The sequence below is a fragment of the Gambusia affinis genome, linkage group LG05, assembly GCF_019740435.1.
Source record: "Gambusia affinis linkage group LG05, SWU_Gaff_1.0, whole genome shotgun sequence".
Classification (NCBI taxonomy): domain Eukaryota; kingdom Metazoa; phylum Chordata; class Actinopteri; order Cyprinodontiformes; family Poeciliidae; genus Gambusia; species Gambusia affinis.
Window position 1 is genome coordinate 13313915 of NC_057872.1, and position 21514 is coordinate 13335428.

The following is a 21514-nucleotide window of genomic DNA, read 5'->3' on the forward strand; positions in this document are numbered from 1 at the left end:
TAGGACATATAGCGCAGCATTGTTTGGATAGAATGAGAAAGTATCACCCATATATTGGAACAGCTCTGCAGTGTTTATTGATGAATGTGAACTTTCCACAACCACTGGTGGTATAATCCAACCCGTGGAAAATGCAGCAACTTTTTATTCCACTGTGGTTTTGTTAACCCACTTTTAGTCTTCAACTAAAACTGTACCTTTTAGATTAATATGATGGTGTGATGTTAAGAGCCCTAATGAGTTTCCTTATTTTTTGGTTCAGCCCATTAAGTCGAGCCTACGTACACACGTATTTTGATTTCACTGCATTTCGAGAAGAGAAACGAATCGGTTCCCCTATCACCACTGCCCCCAGTTTGAATGATTGTTATGGCCTCCAACAGATTTTCTAATTCTGTTTCATAGAGAAGACTCAAAGGTAGCTTTTTTAGTATCAGAGAGGTGTTTAAAAAAAGTCAGGGAAGCAATAAGATGGTTAGAGGCAATTAAATAGAAGACAGTATTTTCTATAACCTATCTAGGCTTCTCTGTTGTTTATTCTGGCTGGGTAAGAGAAAGAAAGAGCGAGACTTTCAGTAGATAAGGTGAACAAAGTTTGACAAATTTGTTTTGTTTTATTTGAAAGCTTTTCAAATCTCTGATAGCTAAAGCTTGGCATTCATAAGAAAATCTCATTCTTAAAGTAAGAATCTCCAGTCTCTCTGGAATACACATAGAAACTGTTGTTTCAGAAAAGTCAGTATTGTCACCATGACAATTTCTAATAAATTATGCTAAAGACAGTTTAACATTTTTCCAGAAAACAATTTTGCTTTGTAACAACAGTAAATGCTTGTTTAACATCAATTTGTCCTTCAGACAGTTGTATAATGCCATCCCTGCTACTATTTTAAATGAATAATAACAAAGAAACGTCTGAAAAAATTATGCACTAATAGTGCCACGATTTTCTGGACTGCTTGTTCCCTAATCAGTATACTGTTTCTATTTTTCATGAAACATAAACAACTGTAAGGGTTAAAAAGCATCAGTCTGAAGTCTAACTTGGCTTAAATTAGATAAAATATATGAACTAAGAACTAAGACCCAAATATGAACTAATTAACTTCCAAATTAATTCTCTGATCACACCTTCGTACATGAAGTCTTTGTACAGATGGTGGATTTTGCATGAGTTGTTCAATGTGTTAGAAGAGGAGGAGAATCTGGGTGCCTAACATTTAAAATTTAACACCTGATAAAGGAAGATACATCACAGTTCTCCCTTTAAGCGTGATGAATAGTTTTTTCCCTAAAGGCAAACCTTTCGTACTAAAGTATAACAGATACTGCAGAGCATTCATAACTTTCAGCGCTAACAGCTCTGACTGCAGTAAAAACAGGTTCACTCAACATGCAAACACTTCTTCTCTCAAAGGTCATCATCCTGCACGCCTGACTCGTTTGTTAAAACAGCAGGAAGACAAATGATTATCAATATCACTCAAACCTCTTCAATCCGAGTCCAAATGAGGAAGGTTGTGATGAAATGTGCTCTTTTTATGGAGATCTTTCTCTGCGGTTTATCTTCGTCTTTTTTTTTTCCAGGACTATTTTCTCTTTCATGGGAGCAGTCGTCTCTAATTTCTCCAGGGACCTACAAGCTGCTGCTATCTCAGCTGTGTTTACTAATCTTCCCTCGACACCAATTTCTCAGCCCCACAAAGTTAATGCTGGTCCAGTGTAAATAGCCTTATCTCATAAAACCTGTGTTCTCCCCCGCCCCTCTCCAGTTTGGCTGCTTGATGTACACATCATTAGCAGTCCACACACAGGGGGATTAGGTCAAAAAAGAAGGACGGGGAGGCAAGAAGTTTGTGTTTCCATACCTGCAGCAATGTTATCACGCATGATTAACACCGAAACTGTCAGCTTGGACATGTAGTACACACAGCCACCAAAAGATGAAAAGCAGGAGTGGTTCTCCTAAAGCATTTCTGAAGGATAAGCAGGCGCCACGTCAAATCAAACGAGTCTCCCTGTACTCCGAACTGATTGATGTTCAGATCGTCGTCATTCACAGATTACAGTACCTACCTCTCTCCACCTGCGCCAGTCTGCTTCAATGAAGGCGCTGGATTGTTGTATATGCCACGGCAGCGAGTTTTAATTAAACCCAAAGGGGGAAGTATTAATTATCTCATTGCCTGCTGTGAATAGGCTAGCGGCTGCGGGCGGATTCTCACATGAATGCTGATGATGTTGAGGTGAGTGAGGTGTGGCTTTGAATTAAATGCGGGATTTATCGAGCTCAGGATTGTATTTGGATAACCACTTGCAGACACAAAAAAACAAAAAACGAGAAATTTCAAGCTGTAAATCAAAACGGGAAAAGAAGCTGACTTTGAAACAGGCCAGATTTTTGACCATTTTTTAAAAGGCTACTTGAGCTGATGGTTCTGAAACAGACAGAATGCTCCCCTTGGGGCATCCATTTAACTCTGTTTAGATTGTATCTGTTCCACTCAGCTTATCCATCTTCATATCTGCCATATTAACTGTCTCCTTGGCCATCAAATCATGTCCGTCGCCTCCGACGAGCCTGTAATATTCATAGTGAACACGATTGTTCCCTCTCTGCTACACTTGTACAATAAACACTTCAATGCATGCTTTTGTCAAGGGATTATTGAATTCTCATTACCATATGATAGACTGATTGATTAGCTACACCAGAGGGATGTTTATTTCTAAATCATATTGCAAATTTTTCGGTAAAAGGCGCTTTAACAGATAGCCCGTTGCAGCCAATGATTTCATTTTGTTTTTTCTTCTTTTTCTTTTTCTTTTTTTTTTTTTTTTTTTTTTTTGCTGCGAACCTGAAACAGCAGTCCTCTCTTTGCCAAACCCCTGTAGGTATTTGTTAATGCGGAGATGGAGGAGCGCCTTATAAACTATGCATGTCGTATCCCTCTGGCAGTCACCAGTAGAGAGGATGATGGCAGGAAAGGGCTGGCTTTCATTAGTCTTGTGAGGCTGCTTAACATAAAATTATCCTTGGGGTTAGCAGAATGCAGACAAAAACAGGGTGAGGGCTTCATTAAGCTTGGTGAATGAAAGACATCAGACATGAACATAAGAGGAGTTGCACAGAGTCAAACTTTTCTGACACTTGGAAATAGCCACTTGTGCAGCATGAAATCAAGTTTGCTGTTTCGGAGAGAGGAAACTACCCCAAATATTCAGAAAATGTACAATTTGGTAAATTTTAGAAAAAGAACGACATAAACAATGTAAGTAAATTTTTTACCCAACACCGAAATATTGTATGTGTTACTGTACGAAAACTTATTTTAAATGTCTCCCAGGGAAAAATATTTAAATTTTATTCATTGATTTATGTTGTGTACTTACAAATACACCTCAACTTTTACCATCTAGATGGTATTTTAGACACATAAAAACATAAAGAATTTAAAGAGATTTAAAATGTCAGGATAAAACAAGGCAGAACATCTCATCGATCAAGATCCAACCCAACAAACTAATATAGCCAATAATAAAACACATTATTATTCCATTAAGAAAAGCAGCAATCCTTCATGACTATATAATAGATTTTGCTAAAGAAATTCTTTTCTTTTTTAATGCAAAGTGTTTGCAGTCAGAGATTAATTTTAGTTCTGCCTATAAGGAATTACCCATGTTTACCATTCATGCAGAAAAGACTTATCCTAGAGAGGGTTAACTGCACTGGAAGCTGAATGAATGACTGAACATGTTGTTCAAAGGTCAGCAAACACACAAGGAGCACTTAAGCCTAAATAAGTTCAAGAATTTTTAAAGTTCATCACATTTAGTTTCTTAAGATCATAAAAATCCTGTAATCTGATCATCTTTCTTGCCAAGATCTTAATAGTGCAATTATATACTATCCTGAGTGGCTGCATGTGAGTAGGAGGTATAAAGAAATCTACATGTGAAAGAAAATCATAAAATGCATAACACATTTCAGCAAAAGATTATTCATAAACCATCATTAGTCCAAAGGTTTTCAAGTTTGCCTCTGTAACGCAAACATCTTGCCAAGAATCCAACATAGATATGTTACTGCTGAGACTTGTTTGTTCTGCAGATTTACATCATTACAGCCAATCAAAGCACTTCTAGGAACAGAAGCAAACTGACAGGTTTTTGTAACGTTTAACGTGACGCATGATTATTGAAACCGTGCTGCAGCAAAATCCAATCTAAATCAATGTTACTACATACAAAACTGAATACACTTGTTGATGTCATTTCTATTCTTTTATTCTAAAGAACGATTTCTGACCGAATCTAAAAACACATTAACAGTTTTCACATGATTTTGTTCACACTAAATTTATCTTTGAAAAATTGCTGTATGATCATTTCTGAATAGAAATACCTCAGTAAATATCCAGTAAATTGAACAGGGAATTTAATTTACCTTTTCAGTTGTGAGATTGCATCTGTGGATTTCCACATCATTACAATAGTCAGACTAATTTTAGGAATCATGCACATGTGCTGCCGAGATTGAGAGCCAAAGAAAACACGGACTAACTTCTCACACCAAAATGTCTTATAACCCAACTTTGTCAGGTTTTCTGCACTCTCGTAAAAAAAAATTTAAAAAACACAGTTTAACTTTGGGTTAATCCTTTGGCACTTACGAAATTGTTCTGGAGTTTCTGGCAATTTCTTTAGACCAGAAATCCAACACCACTTTACTGTTTGCTCATCGACTGACTTGAAAATCAGGAGCATTAAACTAGCACCTTGGGAGCACTACAGCCCCCAACAGGTAAGATGTAGAAATTTTACTCCTGTTCTAATTGGAAATCTGCCACTGTGGTTTATATACTGATCCACTTTCCTTGCTGCTTACTAAATCTCCTCGAGTTTGACCAAGAGGAGGTGCACAATTTTCACCAGTAGTTTCAGAGAACGATCAGCTTTGTTATTTGTATCAGAAAATTTGGCTAAAATAGCCAAAGCAGAAAAGAGGAGGACTTACCCCTCAGGAGGTCGCTGCTGGCCGAAGGCGAGCTGTATGTCCGAAACAACATCCAGTCAAAGTCATCATCCTCCCCTTGGGTGAAGTCACACAGATTAGGATCCGAGTCCTCTTCAAACGTGCAGCCAGCAGCTAAAGGAAAGGAAAGAGATAAAAATAATAATAAAAAATACTGAATTAGCTAAAAGGCTAGAATGGGTACTCACCACATTTTCCTCACAAGTATGTAAAAGATGAAATGATAAAATCCAACTCCCAGCACTAAAATGTCAAACTTAAGTAGACAACAGACTAGAAAAGTGACCACACAGCTTTTTTGTGTTTCAATATAAAAAGAAGAGCATCACTAGCTGTGGTGTGATGGTTTAACATAGTAACCCTGAAACTTACACCTATTACACCATCTGGACCTGCCAACCTCACTGCCCACACATTCAGCAGGAAAAAAAATAGCATCAACAGTAACAAAAAATGACTGTGTTTAGATCGGGATTTCACACGGTGGCCAAACATTCAACTTTAAACCTCACTGGGCATGCAATCTAAGAAAAAAAAATAAAAATCGAAAGTCCTGAATTTTCAGTGAACTTAGAATTACTCACTACCCTTCTTACACAAAAGTAGGTTGACTGTAAAATCTTAGCAGGAAAAAGAAGCACGGTTTTCCACTGCCAGGATTGTATGAACGTTTTTCAAAAGTGCACTGATGGAAAAATATGTTTGCTTTGAACATATTTTGGTCAGTGAAATATCAAAATATATAAAAACTGAGCTGATCTGCTGAAGTTAGTAAAAGTCTTGGTAAACAAGTGATTTTGTATTTCACTTCCTAGAGGTTTGAGGTCGACCCAAACTCAGATAACCCCAAGCAGCGATGACTACTGTTCTGAATAGTAAAGTAATAGTAGGCATGAGCTACATCGCTATTAAGCAGATAAGCTGCAGTTGCTGCCACCCCAAATCAGTGGTTATTCTTTATACACGTGAAAATGGCTGCAAACAGATACAACAATACATCGTTGACCCCGAGTCAAATAGAGAAGCAGAAGAAGCGAAGCCTACAAGATGCAGCAGCGGTTTCTGAACAGTAAGTCAAACCTGCCACAGTCTTTTTTTATTATTATTTATTTATTTTTAATTGCTGCAGTTTCGGAACCAGATGGGACACCACCATTGTATCCTGGTTCTCTGAACAGGAAATCTGCCTCGCTCTTCCTGAGCGTCAAGCTAGCTCTGTTGGTAAATTTTGTCATGTAGTTTTCAAGAGTCTTTCGTAAAGTGATTTGCACCAACTACAGTTTTCTTTGGCAATGTGGCTGCAACATTGTAATAAAAGGCAAAATAAAGCCAAACTTATCTGGTGTCCGTGACTGAAAGAATGCACATGAACATGCAGCTATTGTACAGCAGAAAAGCTAGTTGACCAAATGTGTTCAAGCTCTGGTTGGGTAGCTAGGAGTGGGGCAGTGTCCTCAGACTGTCACTTAATAATCGGGAGTAGGTTTTTTAGGGGGTGGGGTTGCCTTTAGACTGTTTCCAGAAGCAGTAAAGACCCGAATGAAAGTACAAAAATGTATAAAAAGACAATTTTGCATAACAGGTCCCCTGTAAAGTAGTCCCAAGAACCAAATTTCCTCCAAAGATATTAAGCGACACACTTTGATTATTTCTGCCTTGAACCACTAAAACTAAACATGACAGATAGCAATGCCCTGCATGTGAAGGGATATGAAGATAAAAGTACCACTCAGAGTGCGCAGGTCCTTAGGGGAATGCTGTTATTATCATAATATTTCTCAGTCTGCCATCTATTGAATCAGAAAGCCTCATTTTTTCTTAATGATATTAAACGGTGATAACATTAATGGGTCCTGGGAGCAGAATTGATGGGTTTGGGTCGTTGTTCCACACATCTGTTGCCACGTTTCGCCATTCCTGTTGGTGTGAGAGTTACAGTGTTGCAGTGGGCAGTTTCGAATGGCTCTGTCAAATGACCCCGAAGCCTGTGTCAGTAATAATTAGAGTGGGACAGCGTGAGGCGTGGCATGCTAATGATAGGAATAATCAGTAGCAGGTCCTGAAGGTGACCCCAGTGGTCGGCTGCTCAGAGTTTTCTCTAATCTGCCATTAACCAAATGCTTCCAATGTGACGGTCTGTAGAGAAAAGCAGAACTGGACTCGCTGTGGTGGGGATTCAATATCATTTTAACTACACTTGTAGATTTCCAGTCGTTAAAGCCATGCGCAGTTTATTCAGGCTGCTGTAAAAATAGTAACTATAGATGGTTATGTTTCGAACATATTTCAGTTGCAAATCCTGTAACAATTACTTTACAATAAGGTCCTTAATGTGTTGATTAATTATGAAATTTAAATTATTCAAATGTATGTTAACTGTTGAGAGTAAATGAACAGATTGATATTGTGGTTGTTTTTTTGTTGTATTTCCAGCTGCATCTTTTGCTCTGTCTGTGTACCTCTATTTTCCTGCAGGTTTATGCCACACCTGTGTTCGATCGGGTCATTACTCACTGTATGTAGGCCCCCAGGGGTTCTCTGGCTGTTTCTCGGATAGTCTTTGTACTCTGCACTCATTCAAACTTTCTAGCTGCTTTCTTTTTTATTATTCCTTGTTGGCTCCCTTGTGCTTGTTCCCGCACTTTTGTAAGCAACTCGTTGTGTGCTTTGGGATTTAACTGGACTGTGCTTGTCTTTTTTCCATGCCCTTTACCTCTTTCTGTGTGTGCGTGTTTTACTGACTTCCTTTCTGAGACAGTGTATTAAACTTTGCATCATAGACATAGACTTCAGCTGCTTTTCTTTCATAAAGTTGCTTGTTTTACAATATTAAGCTTCAGGTAACTCAGTATCTTAGCTTTCTTATTTTGGGAGAAAATGAAATTGGAAAGGTATTTACAGCGCAATTAAAATTAATGGTCTATTACTTTAAAAGCCTTAAATAAGAACTGAATTAAATCAAATGACAGCACATAAACGCACACCTTTACAATCAATAGACTACACCTTTTTAATCAAAATCATTTTAATAGAGCAGGTTTTAGCCGGTATCATTTAAGCATTCCTTCACAACCTCTTAGTTATGTTTATTAACAGAAACAATAACTAACTTTCTCTGACACATCAAAACATTTTTTGACCAGCATTTCATCTACTTCATAAAATATCAAACTGTAGCACATTTATTGGTCAGCTGGCTGAAAAAATGCTAGTTCCAGGGTGACTTCCAGTCACACTGAAGGTATTTTCTCAAGCTTCATGGAGTCTAATGACTTAGCAATGCATCTCCACAAGCGTTTTCTGTGCACTGCCAGTCAACTGGCTTGTGCACAGAAAAAGCACACTTATTGGAGGAAAATGTCTTGTAATTTTCCTCCAATTACAAGAGAAACTAATCCAGTAGATTGGAAATCATTCTTACCAAAACAGTCATGGTGTGGTTCAACAACAACAACAGAAGAAATTCATAGGATTTTTCCTCTTTGGCTTAAACTGCGCTGTATCTACAACACTTTTATGATTGCTCTGCATTGTTGTTTGTTGTTCATTATATTAATATGTAGCTCTAAATCTGTTGTTTATGGAAGGTTGTTGCTTTATAGCCAGAGTTTGTAACAGTGTGATTTATCCAGTTGATGCCAAACACAGAGACAAAGGGTGATTTTGACTTACATTATTTTATACATCAGCATCTTGCATCTAGTTTTCAGTACAAGTAACTGCAAAAAAAGTGTTTGTATGAAAATATATAACATATATCAATTTATATTAAAGTCAATTATAATATCTATAAAATAAATAATAGTGTGTAACATGTACAGTAGAAGAATATAATATGTGTTTTTTTACAGATTGGTAATATTTTTGGAGGTGTTTTGTTTTACAAAGCACAAGACTTTTTGTGCACCAATCTGTCTGAGTTTATAATTCTTAATGATTCCGGTTTTATATATTATTTTTATATTTATATAAAAATAATAGCTCCTCTCTCAGACTTGCAGTGTGGTGTTGCCTCCGCTTCTAATTTAAATAAATAATGCCCAGTCACAGCAGGCAGGCTAGAAAAAAACATACACTGTTCTTATATCTGTTTTACTATTGTACTTAAGAATAAATTGGTATTGGGTAGTAGAGGGTCAGAACCTTTCAAACACTGAAGATAGGAAGTCAGCCACAATATTCTGAGGAGTGCTTCCCCACTTTAAAGTAATCTATTGAAGGTGATTAAATGTTAAGGCGTTGGTGCCACCTGAGAATGTGCTTTACCTCCTTTTATCAACACACAATCAGCCAACAGAGGCACAAAATGACCCAAATCATTACAGAAAAGGTAAAAACAAGATCTAAAACTGCAAAAGGCCCACTTGGGCAAGATATTCTTGCATTATCTTATTGGAAAACCACCTACTGATTAACCCAGGAATTTGTTTTGCAGTTGGTCCAGAGCTGACCTGAAAAACAGGATGCTCATGGGAGACCCTATCCTAGAACGAATCAGTAACATTCTGTTTCCCTGAAGTGATTATATGGATATGATAACTGCAGAGCACACCGTGTAAGACTGGTCCAGTGGATGATAGTAGAAGCCAACCATAAGAGGAAAGAGTCTGCTTTTCTCTCACTAGGTTTGATTTATTTCCCCGCACTGGGCTGTAACTGCACAGATCTGCTGCCGAGGCCAGAGGTTAATTGTCGCCACACCGGGGTCTATTTCTAATAGAACAGCCAGAGATATGGGACCTGACACATCCAAATGCTGGCACTGTATTATTCCCTGCTGGTTTGGTAAATGAAGCCTGCATACTCCTCCCTGCAAAAGTCTCATCATGAAAGAAGAAGGAATCCGGGATGTGAGCTGCCTGGGAATGTCAACTCCTCAGAGCACGATGGGGAGATCCAGCTCATCTATCATCACAAACACACTCCCCTACGGTGCTCCCTGTGGAGGACCGGGGGTTGTGTGAGGTGTCAGTGGTCATTTTTTTAGCTGAATAATTACAGCATAATTTACCGTGTGTACCAAAGTTAGATGCTGCTGAGGTTCTGCAGTTGAGGTTAAGGCACATCTCTAAGCCGATTTGCAAAAGCATTCATAACAACCAAGCGTTTTTACATTTTCTCAGAATACAACCACAAACTTCAATATATTACACTGGAATTTTATTTGATAAATCAACATAAAGCAGTGTGTTGAAAGGGTGGCATGTATTTGCATTCTACCCCTATTTACATCCCAAAACAAACTTCAATGCATTCCTAACAACATGTGCCTGTGTCTTATTTAGCCTCAGTATGAATCCAGCTGAAGACCGACGATCTTAGGAGACCGATGAGAAATAAAGTTGTGGAGAAGTTTAAAGTAAGTTAAGTTATAAAAATATATCCCAATCTTTTGATCTGAAAATGCAAAGCATATGTCACATCGACATGGATCCCCACCTGAGCATAGAGGCCAGCCAAAGACAGCATTAATCAGAGAAGCAACAGACTCATAGTAACTGTGAACATCAACAAAAGTGCAATAATTTATTGGCAGGAAATTTATCAGTCCTGAACTCCACACACCCAGATATAATGGAAGGAGAATAAAACAGTTTTTGGCTTGTATGCAAAACAAAATGCTTGTCCATGTTTGTGCCACACACATTTTCAAGCATTGTGGCGACCGCATCATGCTGTGGGAATCCATTTTGAACGAGGGACAAGAATCCTGGTGGGAGTTGAAGGGAAGGTGAAAAAGGATGGCAGTCCTGGTAAAAAAAATCTATTAGAAGCTACAAACAGTGAGATTAGATGGAGGTTCACCTTCGCAATCATAAACATGCTGTATAAATGCCCAGAGCTGCAATAAAATGTTTCAGATCAGTAGCATCCATGTCACTCCTAAAGGGCCAATGTTCTGCATGCTCTCATCTTTCCCTAACTAGCTCACCTGGTGCAGATGAATGATTCATTCTCAGAACATGGTGACATGCCAGGGGAATAATTCAGCCATCTGAATCAACTGTGCTTGAGGAGGCACACATTTAAAACAAGGAGGACACCTGTACTTCAACAGTGCAGTAGGACAGCAAATAATGTTCATGTGTTAGAATGGCCCAGTCAAAGTCCAGTCAAAGTTAGAATAATGGTAATATTTGAAAACAGCATTTTCCATCCAATAGATGTTACTATCCAAAGAAGAATGAACATATATTTTAATCTATAGATGTGATAAGCTGGAAGAAACCCTAAGCCCTAAAAAGCCTTACAGCTGTAACAGTACATTTAAATTTTTTGTTTGTAGAAAATGCCATTTTACTTCAACAACGATGTCCTACTTTGTGTCTTTGGTCTGAGACAAAACTCCCAAATGATAGACAATGACGTTTGTGAATAGAAAGTGAGAACATTTGAAAATGTTCAAGGAGCAATAATGTTTTTGCAAGTTACCTACACAAATGTCTAATCTTCAACCACAAAACGCCACCATTCTCCAGAAAATTTACTCTAGACACTTCAATTGCTTTCAGAACAATTAACTTTGACAATGAATTTCAAACTGTTCAAGGATAAACAATTCACAGAAAGGATTTACGTTGCTCAATTACAACAAAATGCAAGTCCCAATTTTATTTTCATACTTCTTAGTCTTTTTATTTCATTTCTTTTATAATACAGATCGTTTCATTTTGCTTTGGCTTCAGTGTAGAAATAGTTGCACAAAGAAGAAAATGAAAAATCAATAAAATATTGCTCTTATGATCTGCAAGGTTTTCTGAGAAATGATGTTTTCAAGATATTTCTTAGGACATGGAAAGGAGAATTACTCATATGATCTAGGAGGAATTGGTATTTATAAACTGAGAATTGGTCAAGATACTAAATTAATCTTTAAACACGCTGCAAGATGATGTGGGGCTTATGATGATGATGATCATCACAAGTACCAACATGTTGATGTTAGTACTCTGGGCAGTATTCCTAAAGGTTTCAATGACTTTAAGCATTTCGCAACTTTGTTTTACAGTAATCTTAATGCCTACTGTGAATCTACGCTCGATCCCCATAAATAACTCAGCACTTTAACACTTCTGACTCTCCGGCCGGCCAGAATAACCTCAGATTTACGCCGAGGAAGAGATGAGCCACGTTCCGGTGCAATAACTCCTCTTGCGTTTCGTGAGGACATAAAAGAAGGTGGAAGGCTGTTTACCAGACACTTCAATTTGCCGCTACATTCGTGGTGATACATAAAAAAGTAGGTTGCCTGGTTTTATGCGCGCAGTTAATCACGGCTGTGAGTCTTTCTGTGCTCGTATCAGTCGACTGTATCTCATATGGCTCTTCATATTAGGCTTGGCATCTTCGCCCTCTTATCCCTTGCGTTCCTATACTATTTAATCTCAGTCACGCAAATAAAAACGTTGAAACAAGACTGTCAATATTCACGAGGATGCCACTCCAAGTTCACTTGCGGTGCCGCAACTTCAACTATTCTTCACTCAAAACTATCAATCAGCCAAACATTCGCTCTCTACCCCGCATTAGCTGCCAGGTATTCATATCTTGAGACCACAGCCATGAAATTGTAATCCTAAAACACCCACTTTCCTTAAAGAAAAAAAAACAATATTCCAAAGAAAAAGAATGACATGATTTCTTTGGGAAACCAAACATAATCCTTTGATCTGAAACACAGCAGCTAATCCTTTCAGTGGCTTCTAAAAGATTCAGTACAGAGTGTGAGCTGAATACAACTGGAGAGTCCACAACAGGGCTGTATTTGTTCAGATTATAGATTAGCAGCACTTGTTTGAGTACCAGACACTCGTATAGGTAGCAAAGATCTTGAAGTAAATTAGCTCTAGTAGAGGTGTTTAGTAGTGTCCCAGGCTTAAGTGAAGTGTTTATTCACTTCAAAACATTTTAAAGGGATTTTTATTAATAGACCGACACAATTTAGGGCATATTGAGAAAGAAGGAAAAGGAAACATATGTCCATCCTTTGGCTATACCCGCTTATCCTTGGAGGATCATGACCCATGCCCAACTCTGAAAAGGAAATCTGAAAAATCTGAAAATAATCCACAATAGACTTGCTATAATGAAATACTATGTTAGAAAGTCACAACTTCGACCTAAATCCAATTCAGAATCTCTTGCAAAATGTCAAAAATGCTGTTCACACATAGAATTTAGCTCTCTGATGTGCAAAGTTGATCTTTATTTGGAAAGACTTTTTGAAAAGCATGGATGATTTTCCTTTAGATTGCAATTATCCACAATTTTGGTTTGGCTCATTACATAAAAGCACAGAATACATTAAAATGTGCAGCTACAATGATACAAGACGTGGAAAAGACGATTCTGCAATGTTTCCATTTCCATCATATAAAGTGGAAATGCTAAATAGGAATTAAGATGCAAAATGACGATACATAATAATAGACTTTGGGAGTTTGCAGTTTATAATATAACCAAGGATAAAGTCATGTCAATGTCAATTTTTTACAGTTAATGGAATACTGAAAGAAGATGGATATCTTGATTACTTCACAAATTTAATTAAAATTATTAAATTGTCTTTTTGTTAATGACGACAAGATATGCATGTGAAATTGGGGTAAAACAATAACTGCAACCACAAAGACATATGAAGTACAGGTAATGTCATGATAGGCTTTTCACTTTAACCAGGCTGAGTGAGAATATAAAAAAAAAAAAAAAACATTACAAGTAATGGTACCTTTAAATAAACACCACAGTTAGCAAAATGATGCTATGTGGTCCAAATGGACCAGTTAAAGTGTTTTTGAACATAAACCCATGGAGTCACATACTGTAGCTCCCAGTCACGTTTTTACCTGCACCTAAATTCTCCAAATGTTCTGAAGTTCCCACCAAGACTTTGTGATGGTTCAAACATTTTCTTCCTACTTTATTTTTGCAGTTACCTTTCAACTTTGGCTGCTTTAAGCAAGTTTTTTATAAGTACTGTTATTATTGGCACTTCTCCACTCAAATTAAACAACACGAACTCCGCAGCCTGCATTTGACCTAATATGCATTATTGTTTTAGGAGACTTGTTAAAGAATTAGCAGGAAAGTTTTCCTGTTAAAGTTCCCTGTTAAAAAAAAAGGCAAGTGGGAGCTGCAAGTAAATTGATTTCTGATTTGGTCACCAAAAAAAGGAGCTGCAACAGGGAGCATAACCAAGAAGACAGAGGAAGCCTCCATGACGTCATCCAGTGGTTTGTGGGCTGCATTGTAAACCCTTGAGATCAGCAAACATATTGGATATTAGCAGCAGGAAGTGGTGAACATAGCACGGATCCTAGCAACATCATGAGTAGTTTATCCTCACTCAATACTACTTTTACACAAAGTTCATGGAGAGGGAGAGCAAAAGAAAGGCATCTAAAACAGAAACAATATAATTAAGGCAAGACCACTGCTGATTTGTTTTTTTATTTTTTATATATCACTGTCGTCTTATACGGACATTAAATGTGGGAAGTATTTAGAGCTGTAACTAATGAAAAATTATTAACCAAGAAAAATTAGAGATGAGTGCATACAGCTGTGCACTTATGCAGCCCTACAGTCCTCTAGCCTTTGCTACCAGATGAAAGCCAACTGAAAACACTTCATAAGCTGCAGTGACTCTCCTGTTTGGAACAAAAAATAGTAAGGGTATGCTCAAAGAAATCACATGCTTTGATCTTATTTCGGTTTTAACTTCTGCTTTTACGAAGTAAGGCTTGGTAATTGAACGCCAGAAGTAGTCGAGTCGTCTGGTAATGTGATTCAACAGCTCACGGATGCTTGTTGAATCTGCAACAACACAGCAGCATCAAACCATGCTGGGAAGCTGAGAGCTCCTCCACTCCACACAGAAACTCTCATCTAAATCCGGTGAGAGTGAGTAAGTGCGTGGCTGGTGGGGGATCCAGGTGGGAATGGGTGGAAGCAGATAGAGTGGTTGATTTGCATTGCTGCGAGTGTGGCCCTATGCATCAGCAGGAGACAGGTATATTTATTCTCTACAGAGCCTCTCCTCCTAAGCACTCCCCCAGCTGCCTCTGAAAGCCATCCATCCCCACACCTGAATACGCAATGAAATCATCCCCCTGCTTCCCCAGGCATTAATAACTCAACCCTGGTGGCTGTATGGGCCCGGTCAGACACAGAGGGTGGGACACGAAACCAACCCAAGAAAGAAATGGGTTGGAGAGCAAGTACGGCAGAGCGGCTCGGGGTGGACTGCCTAACAATCTGCTGCTTCTGGTGAAAGATGAAGGGAAGAACAGACTTTATGAAAATGACCAAGACAGGACTGAATTCTAAGAATTTTTTTTCATATAAAATAACTTACGCCTTGTCGCTCTGTGCCAAAAGTCCTGAGCTGACTAAGCATACTAAGTCGGCTCAGGACTTTAATTTGATAATTACTATCTAATCACTCCTATCACTGTACTATATGACTTTCTTTGTTCCCAATAAAGTAGATGAACTGTTACAGTAAAAACGTTTAATAACTGGAAAAAGACAGATTTATTTATTTTGCACTACATAGTGTCGTGTTCTGTGTTTTTCTGTGTGTTTATTTTGAAGTTTCCTGTGTGTCCGAGTCTCCGTGTTGTCCTGTCTTCCCTTGATTAGTTCCCAGGTGTGTCTCGTTCCCTGATTACCCTCTTGTGTATTTAGCGTCACCTGTGTGTGTCTGTCTTGGTGGGGTCCTACGTCAGTGTCAGTCTGTGTACGTCTAGTCCTCGGATTAATCCTGTTGCTACCTGTTGTGAGCTTTAGCCTCCCGCTCAGCAGTGCTGCCAGGTCTGTGGACTGTTTTTCACCATTAAAACTCCTCCTCACCTCATCTGGGTCTACTGCGTGCCTCACCTCCACCACCCGCAAATCATGACAGAAGGACCCGACCACAAACGAGGTGAGGTAGCTACATTTTTGGCCCAGTTGGACCGGGAGGTTTTCCGGGACGAGACTGGCCCCCGGCCGCTTTTCCCCGCCGGGAGCACAACCTCCACAGTTCGCCCGGAGAAAGCAGCGTGAGCCGCCGATGAACTCGGCCCCTCGTTGCTTGCCGGAACCACCACCTCCGCAGTTAGTCCGGAGAAAGCGGCGTGAGCCGCCGATGAACTCGGCCCTCGCCGCTTCCGGATCAACCACCTCCGCAGTCCACCCGGAGACAACGACGTGAGCCGCCGTGGATCCGCCGGCACTCCTCCGCTGCCGCCCCGCGGATCCACGCGGACTTCCTCCGCTGCCCGCCCGAGGCGCCGCCGGACTTCCTCCGCTGCCCGCTCCGAGGCGCCGCTGACTTCCTCCGCTGCCCGCCCGAGGCGCTGCTGACTTCTCCGCTGCCCGCTCCGAGGCGCTGCGGACTTCTCCGCTGCCCGCTCCGAGGCGCCGGACTTCCTCCGCTGCCCGCTCGAGGCGCGGCTGACTTCCTCCGCTGCCGCCCGAGGCGCTGCCGGACTTCCTCCGCTGCTCGCCCGAGGCGCTTCGCCGGACTTCCTCCGCTGCCCGCTCCGAGGCGCTTCGCCGGACTTCCTCCGCTGCCCGCTCCGAGGCGCTTCGCCGGACTTCCTCCGCTCCTGTCCCCAGTAAGTCCCAGTGTCTGTCCCGAGCATCCCAGTGCCTGTCCCGAGCATCCCAGTGCCTGTCCCGAGCTTCCCAGTGCCTGTCCCGAGCATCCCAGTGCCTGTCCCGAGCTTCCCAGTGCCTGTCCCGAGCATCCCAGTGCCTGTCCCGAGCTTCCCAGTGCCTGTCCCGAGCATCCCAGTGCCTGTCCAGGCTTCCCAGTGCCTGTCCCAGGCTTCCCAGTGCCTGTCCCGAGCTTCCCAGTGCCTGTCCCAGCTTCCCAGTGCCTGTCCCGGCTTCCCAGTGCCTGTCCCGAGCTTCCCAGTGCCTGTCCCAGGCTTCCCAGTGCCTGTCCCGAGCTTCCCCGTGCCTGTCCAGTTCTTCCCAGTGCCTGTCCCGAGCTTCCCAGTGCCTGTCCCGAGCTTCCCAGTGCCTGTCCCGAGCTTCCCAGTGCCTGTCCCGAGCTTCCCAGTGCCTGTCCCGAGCTTCCCAGTGCCTGTCCCGAGCTTCCCAGTGCCTGTCCCGAGCTTCCCAGTGCCTGTCCCGAGCTTCCCAGTGCCTGTCCCGAGCTTCCCAGTGCCTGTCCCGAGCTTCCCAGTGCCTGTCCCGAGCTTCCCAGTGCCTGTCCCGAGCTTCCCAGTGCCTGTCCCGAGCTTCCCAGTGCCTGTCCCGAGCTTCCCAGTGCCTGTCCCGAGCTTCCCAGTGCCTGTCCCGAGCCCCCTAGTGTCAGTCCAGAGACCCCTTGTGCTCCTCCCGAGACTCCTTGTGCTCCTCGTCGCCGCCCCCGTGCGGCCCCAGAGACTGTGCTCCTGTCGCCGCCCGTGCGGCCCCAGAGACTCCTTGTGCTCCTCGTCGCCGCCCCCGTGCGGCCCCAGAGACTCCTTGTGCTCCTCGTCGCCACGGACGGCCGCCGGACCGCCTCCGTGGTTCCCGCCTCCTGCGCCGCGGACGGCCGCCGGACCGCCTCCGTTGTTCCCGCCTCCTGCGCCGCGGACGGCCGCCGGACCGCCTCCGTGGCTCCCGCTTCCTGCGCCGAGGTCGGCCCCCTGACCTCCTCCGTGGCTCCCGCTTCCTGCGCCGAGGTCGGCCCCCGGACCTCCTCCGTGGCTCCCGCCTCAGGCGTCGCGGACGGCCGCCTGACCGCCTCCGTGGTTCCCGCCTCAGGCGTCGCGGACGGCCGCCGGACCGCCTCTGTGGTTCCCGCCTTCCTGTGTTTCCGCCCACCCAGTTGGGTTTGTTTTGTGTTGTTTTTGGACTCTGGACCCTTGAGTTTCCGCCCAATTATGTTGGGTAGTTTTTTTTTGTTGTTTTATGGACTCTGGACCCCCCATCCAGCTCCCCTCCGCCCTCCCTCGTTGGGTTTTTGGGCGTCTGGGAGCCGCCCTTTAAGGGGGGGGTACTGTCGTGTTCTGTGTTTTTCTGTGTGTTTATTTTGAAGTTTCCTGTGTGTCCGAGTCTCCGTGTTGTCCTGTCTTCCCTTGATTAGTTCCCAGGTGTGTCTCGTTCCCTGATTACCCTCTTGTGTATTTAGCGTCACCTGTGTGTGTCTGTCTTGGTGGGGTCCTACGTCAGTGTCAGTCTGTGTACGTCTAGTCCTCGGATTAATCCTGTTGCTACCTGTTGTGAGCTTTAGCCTCCCGCTCAGCAGTGCTGCCAGGTTTTTGGACTTTGTTTTTGGTTTATTTATCATTAAAACTCCTCCTCACCTCATCTGGGTCTACTGCGTGCTGCCTCACCTCCACCACACCCGCAAATCATGACACATAGTGAACAAGTGGACAATTCACTTTCAATTCACATTATTCTGTCACACCAGAAGAACAACAATTACAGACTGCATGTGTTGCATTTTGTAATTGAAACACATGTACTCATTCGGTTATTATCTTCCTGTGTAAATAGCCTACGTCAAAGGAAAACAATAATTCTGGAAGAAGTTTGGGGGCAAAGGGTTATATTGATTATTTAATCTTCCTAAAAACCTTAACCTTTAGACAGAGATGTATTGTTGGTGGAGCTTTTTTCAATAATAATACAAATATTCAAGCCTGCATAAGCGACTTCCTTCCCTTTTATAGTGGCTACAGAAGTACCACAATAAGATTTGCTTCGATCTGCATTAAATGTGGATCATTTAATACACACGTCTTTCCTCAGGTAAATAGGATTTTATTGTCTTATCCAATATATAGTTTTGAATAAGTGCAGTGCATGTCACCAGTGGGGTCCCAGTGTGGCTCCCTGCTACCAATTCAGCAACTGTTTAAGGATTACTTTTTAACTAGGTTCCTAAATTGGCAAAGAATTTAACAGTACATCTTGAAAAAAAAAATTAATTCTGCTGTCTTTTGAAGTTACCAAACTAATCCTTTTACAGCAGAGGATCAAAGTAGCAGAATGATTTTACTATAAGAGTTGGTTTCACGGCTGTCTTCATATGACTATTTTAATGAAGTCAGGTTCAAGATGAGATCAAATTGGGGTGTCCTGCACTCCTCCCTGCTCTTCTACAACTTTACTGTGATTATTCCTAGACTGGTCCCGGCATCAAATGATGCTAAGTCACACAAATCAAGAACATTCTCCCATTTCCATTTTCCGAGGATGAACAATGACACAATAGCCTCCTACAGCTGTATTCATGCTCATTTCTAAGATACCAGGCGGCTGTAATTCATCTTAAAATGAATTCTGCCCTCTCTTTTAAAGTACTGGTACAATATTTCATTCCTGATGCTGGGCTGATGATAAAAGTGTCACAGGTGTCAGTGGAATAAAGCTAAAATCATTATTCATCCCATATCAGTTCTCTCAATGCTATTCTGGGGGCAACAGTGAAAAAAAAAACAACAAAAAAAAAAACAAGGACACCAAGACCGAAGCAGCCTGAGCCCATTTCCTCCTGTTTCTGCACACAGAAAAACAAGGAAACATCAATTATTCCTCTTCCAAGTTCCTGTGGTTTTTCACGTGGGGGGGTATGGGAAAATTTATCTCACACTGATTATAAGAGGCTTTAATTATCATGCTTATTTCCAAAATGGTCTATTTTGAGTTAATGTCTTCTCGCAGGCTAGGCTGTTGTGCCAGTTCTTCTGATGACTGTTTAACATTCATCTCAGCTGTGCAGCTCTCTGCATCCCTACACAAGGTGAGATACTGGATACATCTCACACGAGACAGCAGAGCAACGCCTGAAAGGCACGTAAAATAAATCAGTTTAATTGCAATGAACATTTTCTAGCATCTGGTGGCTCAGTCTGGGATTTGTTCCGATTTCAGTCCCAGTTTTATAGACACACCTTTGGATTTTAGAGACAAAGATAGTATGCCATTTCATATAACAAAAGTGATGGTTGTAAAAGTTCCTGGGTGCTCAAGCAGAAGGCAATGGGCCATAAACTCTTGATTTTTTTTACGTTATAGCACACACAGGTCTTCTTCAGTTCTAATCTTGGTTGAAATTGCTCCGTTAGTGACTTTAAGGGCCATAATAGTGCGGTTATTCTGACCACAACATATGAGCCTGTTACTTCTGACTTTGTTAAAAGCTGAAATTTTGCATGAGAGGTCACACATCCTCAAGAAAGAAAGAAAGAAAAGCCCAGCTACCTTCTACCGTAGCAAGTTGGGTTGTCATGTGATGGATGACTGAGAATCTCAGGATGTTAGAGGTTATATAAAATGTTCTCAACATATTGAAGAGGTGTAAGATGCAGGGAGGAACTAAGTCTGGTTAGAAATTGTTGGTTTAAAGTGTTGTGGGAAGTTAGTTTGCTGTGAAGGCAATTACTTCATATTTGGGAAAAATTAGCCAGACATTTCATCAACTGCAAAACTGGAACTCATATTTGTAAGAATACACGTGCAGCACACAAGACAAAACTATGCATGATAATAGGTATACAAGGAGAGGAAGAAGCAAATAAATATTTATTCTATTTTAGCAACTGGAATAAAGGTTACAGAAGTCAAAAACCTGTCTGGAATCAGTGAACCAGAAACCAGGATTAGTTAGCCCAGGTTTGACTAATCCAAGTTTTGTTTCTTTGTTAAATTGTAAGTTTGTTTCTATTATTTTTGGACATGTCAAAGTAAGCCAATACTTCAAATGTGATATCAAAAACTGGAATACATACAATTAAAGATCAACAAATCTTTTCCGTGCTGTTGACTATTAATGTGCACTGCCTCAAATTAGTCAAGTTAAACAATGGGCTATAACTTTCCACTAGATCCTAAAGTGCTAATATGTATAATAATTTCTTTTCTGGGTGTTTATTCTGTTGAAAAACACCCAGTTTTAGCACAGAGAAAAGGCAGGGATAAATCAATATGATGTAAATCCTTTGACAAATAATTTATGCTTACAATTTAGATACTAATACTTGGAGACTTAATCTTAAATTAGCATAATCCTACTTAATACTTTGATTCACATTGTTGTCATTTCTATTCTCAACAAAACACAGAACATTTACTTGCTTCTCGCAAGTGTAAGTTATTAACTAAGATATGTGATGTTGGAAATGTGTGCCAAAAAGTTATTTTCTATAATAAAAAAAAAAACTTCAGCAAATGTCTGATTATCTCCATGGCTGAGCAGCTACAGGTGGTCAGCGCCACTTTTTGGTTCAGGTAGAGGTCAGTCTTGTGTGTTTTCTAACTGCTAGCAGGAGGAAGAGCTCTGAAAGCAGAAGGCAACTAAGAGTTCTCTCAAAGGTCACAACTACATCATTTAACAGCCGCCATAATTTTGGTTCCACAAACAACATCCCACACAAACAAAAACTGTTCAGCTAACTGACAGCTGCAGCATGCAAGCCCCTGACCAGCTGAGTTAAGTCGCTTTGACTGAGTCCTCTCCAAACTGCCTGTGGTGTCACAAATCACCAA

The 21514-nt window shown here is 41.3% G+C and overlaps 1 protein-coding gene across 4 annotated transcripts in view; it reads right to left on the reverse strand.

Annotated features, from left to right (window-relative positions):
- Nucleotides 1–21514, reverse strand: part of ptprub (protein tyrosine phosphatase receptor type Ub) — a 223099-nt gene that overhangs the window by 146933 nt on the left and 54652 nt on the right. For all 4 annotated transcript variants that reach the window (XM_044116143.1, XM_044116142.1, XM_044116141.1 and 1 more), the window contains exon 2: nucleotides 5021–5152. In XM_044116143.1, coding sequence (XP_043972078.1) covers nucleotides 5021–5152 — 132 coding nt within the window. The remainder of the gene's footprint in view (nucleotides 1–5020; nucleotides 5153–21514) is intronic.